The 4,493-nt window shown below is 39.8% G+C and overlaps 1 protein-coding gene across 2 annotated transcripts; it reads left to right on the top strand.

Moving 5' to 3' along the window:
• Positions 1–1,091: 1,091 nt before the first annotated feature.
• On the top strand, positions 1,092–4,080 carry LOC137154775 (olfactory receptor 5AS1-like). Of its 2 annotated transcripts, XM_067550585.1 has the most exons (2): positions 1,092–2,024; positions 4,048–4,080. In XM_067550585.1, the coding sequence occupies exons 1-2, from the start codon at positions 1,101–1,103 to the stop codon at positions 4,078–4,080; spliced, it is 957 nt and encodes a 318-aa protein (XP_067406686.1). In that variant the 5' UTR covers positions 1,092–1,100. The 2 variants fall into 2 exon arrangements, with proteins under 2 accessions (XP_067406686.1, XP_067406685.1); XM_067550584.1 differs by lacking the exon at positions 4,048–4,080 and having other exon boundaries at positions 1,101–2,039.
• The last annotated feature ends 413 nt before the right edge of the window (positions 4,081–4,493 follow it).

The following is a 4,493-nucleotide window of genomic DNA, read 5'->3' as shown; positions in this document are numbered from 1 at the left end:
CCTTCAGGGACTGTGTCCCAGATGTCATAAAGGTGATTGCAAAATCTCCTGCACTCCACACGACAGCATTTTCTGCATTGAGGGAAAGAACAGCTCTTTCTTGAATAAATACAGAAGAGAAACAATTCACTCCCAGTTCATGGGCTAAGCAGAAATGGCTCCCAGTGGGTTGATCTGTTAACTGGCCATAATCCAGGTGAGCTTGTAGGGCAACAGTTTATTTGATGAGATATGGATACTGAAAGGAAATTTTTAGAAATTAAGTTTCAAAATAAAAACTAGATTTGTAATACAAACAGTCTATTATAGACCCAGATTTCCTTTATGTAACTTTGTAAATTTTGGCCTTGATGACTTACTTTATGGTACCTGTCAATCCAGCTGCAAATAGGAGGAAATAACCTGATTGTTCATAATTGCTCTGGGTTTTGTAGGACAGAATCATACTTTTTTTACCTTCAGAGGCAGTAAAAGATATATTTTAAGAGCAGTTATGGTTAAAAAAAAAGCTAGGTATCAATGTATCTTTCTTACTCTGTCTGGATCTGCTCCCTCTATAACAGAGTGAGATCAGCTGACTTCAATGACAACTAAAACTCTTACTGTTTTTATACCTGGATATGTCTCAATTCTATATTCTAGACTGCACTAGTGGGATAGGTACAGGCCAGCTGTTATATGGTACGTCACATTGCTTTCAGAGTGATACGATATATGAGAGAGAAAGACGGATGTTCCAGTTCTCTTATCATTCCGGCTCTTTTTTGAAAAATGCCCCCTGAGGCCACATTTAATTCAGGTATCATTTTCTATGTCTGCTTTATAAAGAGGAACTCCACATCTTGCATTACATTCATAACATCTGTCTTTGAATGCCCACCCAAGCTCTCCTTATGGAGAGACGTGAGCGAGGTGTCTGTATTTCTCTCTATGAGTAGTGATATCTGCTGAGATGCTAAGGCTTATAGTAACGCTCTCTTTATTATGTTGATAGGGGAGGGATGCAATTTGTTCTTGTTTTCACTCATCCACCGAGATCATCCCATGTCCCTAATTTCCCTTGTAGTGAGTGGGCAACAGACAACACACATGCTGAGGAAATGGCCACGGGAAACCACACGACAGTGACTGAGTTCATCCTCTTTGGCTTCACCAATCGTCCTGAGATGGAGGTGGTCCTGTTTGTTCTGTTTCTAGCCATCTACATCACCACCTTAGTGGGGAACCTGGGCATCATTGTGCTAATCCGTGTCGATTCCTGCCTTCACACCCCCATGTACTATTTCCTCAGCAACCTGTCCTTCCTAGACATTAGCTACTCCTCCGCCATTGCTCCCAAGATGCTGGTGAACTTCCTAGCACAGAGCAAGACAATTTCCTTGGCTGGCTGTGCAATGCAAATGTATCTCTTTGCTGCCTTTGCAGATGCCGAGTGCCTCATATTGGCTGCGATGGCATATGACCGTTATGTGGCCATCTGTAACCCGCTACTCTACATGGCCATCATGTCCCGGAAGGTCTGTGTTTCTCTAATATCAGGGGCATATATCAGTGGTAGCTTGAGTTCACTGGTACACACTTGTTTTACATTCAATCTATCATTCTGCAGCTCCAATGTCATCAATCATTTCTTCTGTGACATACCCCCACTGCTGGCTCTCTCCTGCTCTGACATCCACATCAATGAAATCCTCCTCTTCACCTTGTGTGGCTTTATCCAGGCCAGCACCTTTTTGATCATCTTCATCTCCTACGCCTATGTCCTCGCTGCCATCCTGAAGATCCACTCTGCTGAGGGCAGGCGCAAAGCCTTCAGCACCTGCACCTCTCATCTGACAGCTGTCACCTTATTCTACGGGACCCTTCTATTCATGTATTTACGGCCCAGCTCCAGCTACTCAATGGACACAGACAAAGTGGTGTCTGTGTTTTATACCGTCGTCTTTCCCATGCTGAACCCCCTTATCTACAGCCTGAGGAATAAGGAGGTGAAGGATGCCTTGAGGAGAACGTTAGAGAGGAAAGTGTTTTCCCAGTGACATGATTGGGAGGGAAAAGGAAGAGTAGTGTTCCTGGTGTATCACACAGCAATATCAGAAGGGTTTTTAAAGGTGGACCCAATCCACATAGCTAGTCTATGTTTAATGACTGTGATAACATGTATTTAAATATGCAGGACTAAAGGCTCACATGGGTTGGGAAAGAACCCCAGTGGGTGGGACAGTCCTTTATATTGGGCCAGGATTTATTTCATGTCATTGATCCACATCCAAATCATGAGATTACCTCGGTTCCACTTTTCTATAGACATGTAATCACTGTGTGAGACTAAAGGGCCAGCTCCAGTGACCTTTGAAGTCAATCAAAAGTCTCCCATTGACGGACATTGGATCAGGCCTATAACAAAGGTCTCCAGACATTTCTTTGATTATAAGTATGTATCTTTTGAATAAACTGGATGAAATTACATGCCTGTGTTATACAGGAGGTCACATTAGATGTTCTAATGGTCCCTTCTGGTCTTAAAATTCTATGAATCTGTGCATTTATTTACTAATTTATTGGACAATAGAAAAAATATAAAAGCAAAAGCAAACACAGCACCAGGCCCAATAAGCAAGAAATAGAGGGGCAGAGGAACCAGGAAAATAGTTTAACAAACTAAGGGGGTTAATATTGTTCAGTTTTATAAACCACATTCTCATTAATTGTGTGAAGCTGAATGAATGCACCAGACAATGGTGCCATAGCAAAGAGCAATGGTTGCAAACTGGCATAGAAACTGGCGAAGGCTGACTGAAAGTTTTCCAACAGAACATTTTTTCTTTTGCGAAATACTGATTCATCAAAACTGAAACATTCCTTGGGGACAAGTCTATTTCAATGACATTTTATTTGAATGAAGTGAAGTGTTTCAATAAGATCAACCTCATCAAAATGAAATGTTTCCATTTTTTGTTTGAAAATGACTTTTTGCTTCAGAATTTATTTCATTTTTTTTTATGAGTGGTGAGACCAGAGTTGAGGTTGCATCTTTTATGTTTCACAGCACACGATCAAAGAAGTTAGAGAAAAACATAAAATATTCTTGCTGGAAGGTTGCAGTGTTATGCTAATTTGCGTCTTCAGATCCAGAACAATATCACAGAAGAATCCCAAAAACAGAGGGAGAGAAAGCAGGCTGCTGCCTATAACAGAGAGGCACAACTCACCCCAACTTACAATGGCCTGCTGACTGATGGCTGCTAAGCCCTGATTGTGTGCTTCCCTACTGAGCCCTCTTAATGTGTGAGCAGGTCCAGAAACCATTCCTAAAATTCAGTCACAGCTTACAATTATAACAGAAGCTCAAATACGCCAGAGCATCAGAATTTTCTGTTTTACAGAGTCTCGCCTTTTTTTTGGAACCCTTTCCTGCAAACACGCCATGGGGAATTTGAACCAAATTTCAGGTACTAATTTATCTGTGTGTGGAATGATCACCAATGTGTATTCTGTGTTGGTATGTTGTTGGTTTCTTTAGGAAATCTGAGAAAACAGAAGCACTGGGAAAGCCTGATTTTTCCCCCCCACACATTGCACATTTGCTGCCCTAGTTGCAGCATGAGCAGTGACATTAGAGATAAGCAGCCACTCAGCACTACCTTCCTCCAGTTCATTTTCATACTTGGGGAGAATGACTAGTGCCCTGGCTGTCATGGCAACAGCTATCTTTGACAACTGATTGACCCCATGTTACCAGAACATTATTACTAAAAGGGCCACAGGAGGAACAGTAACGAACCTGAACTAGATTTGAATAAGCAGGATAACCTCCTGCTGTGCTCATTTGTGTCTGTATTGTGATAAGGTACAGTGTTTCTTTTCAAAGGGTAATTGTTTGCTACTTCCCTCAAAAAGGATTAGGTGAAAATAAGATACAAAATACCAGCTCTTTTTAATGGATATTGTTTATCTGCTTCTTACAAATTGAGGGTAATGGCTTTTTGAATATTTACCTTTTTTTTAGAAAAGCAGGAAACTGAAGATCTGAATCCCTGCTCAGTTTTCTGTTATACAATTAAAAAACAAATCATTTAGAAGTTTAATTAAAACTGAAGTTGCATATCAAAGTTTTGTTTTAATACAGTTTAATTTAATTACTTTCAGTACTCTGATCAACACAGTACTGAGTGATGAAAAATGGACCTTCACAAAGATAACAATGGCAATAAATATACAATGAAAACAACATATATGTAAGAGCATCATTGTTTGAAAAGCACATATATAAAAAATTTCTTTCTATTAAAAAAACAAAGAAATTCACAAACAAAAAAACTTCTTGAAACATTAGTTAAGGTTGTTTCATCAGTAAACTAAAACATAAAAAAATTAGGAACTACTAAATCAAGGTTTTCAAAAGGCTAAAGGTTGCAAAGTCAAGCACCCTCAGGTTAGGAAATGCCTGAATGAATGTTGTTCTTTTATTAATATGTCACAATCTTTATTTA

Source organism: Emydura macquarii, unplaced genomic scaffold (assembly GCF_026122565.2).
Source record: "Emydura macquarii macquarii isolate MOO-44397 ecotype Brisbane River unplaced genomic scaffold, CSIRO-AGI_Emac_v2 contig_1305, whole genome shotgun sequence".
In the NCBI taxonomy this organism is placed as follows: Eukaryota; Metazoa; Chordata; order Testudines; family Chelidae; genus Emydura; species Emydura macquarii.
The sequence above is the reverse complement of the archived record's forward strand: the minus strand, read 5'-3'. Positions and strand labels throughout refer to the sequence as shown.

What these genes read in the sequence shown, in the direction of transcription:
- LOC137154775 (XM_067550585.1), top strand. Translation starts at nt 1,101, where the DNA reads ATGGCCACGGGAAACCACACGACAGTGACTGAGTTCATCCTCTTTGGC. An exon ending in GGAGAACGTTAGAGAGGAAA is followed by an intron (nt 2,025 to 4,047) that starts GTGTTTTCCCAG and finishes CCCTGCTCAGTT; the next exon opens with TTCTGTTATACAATTAAAAA.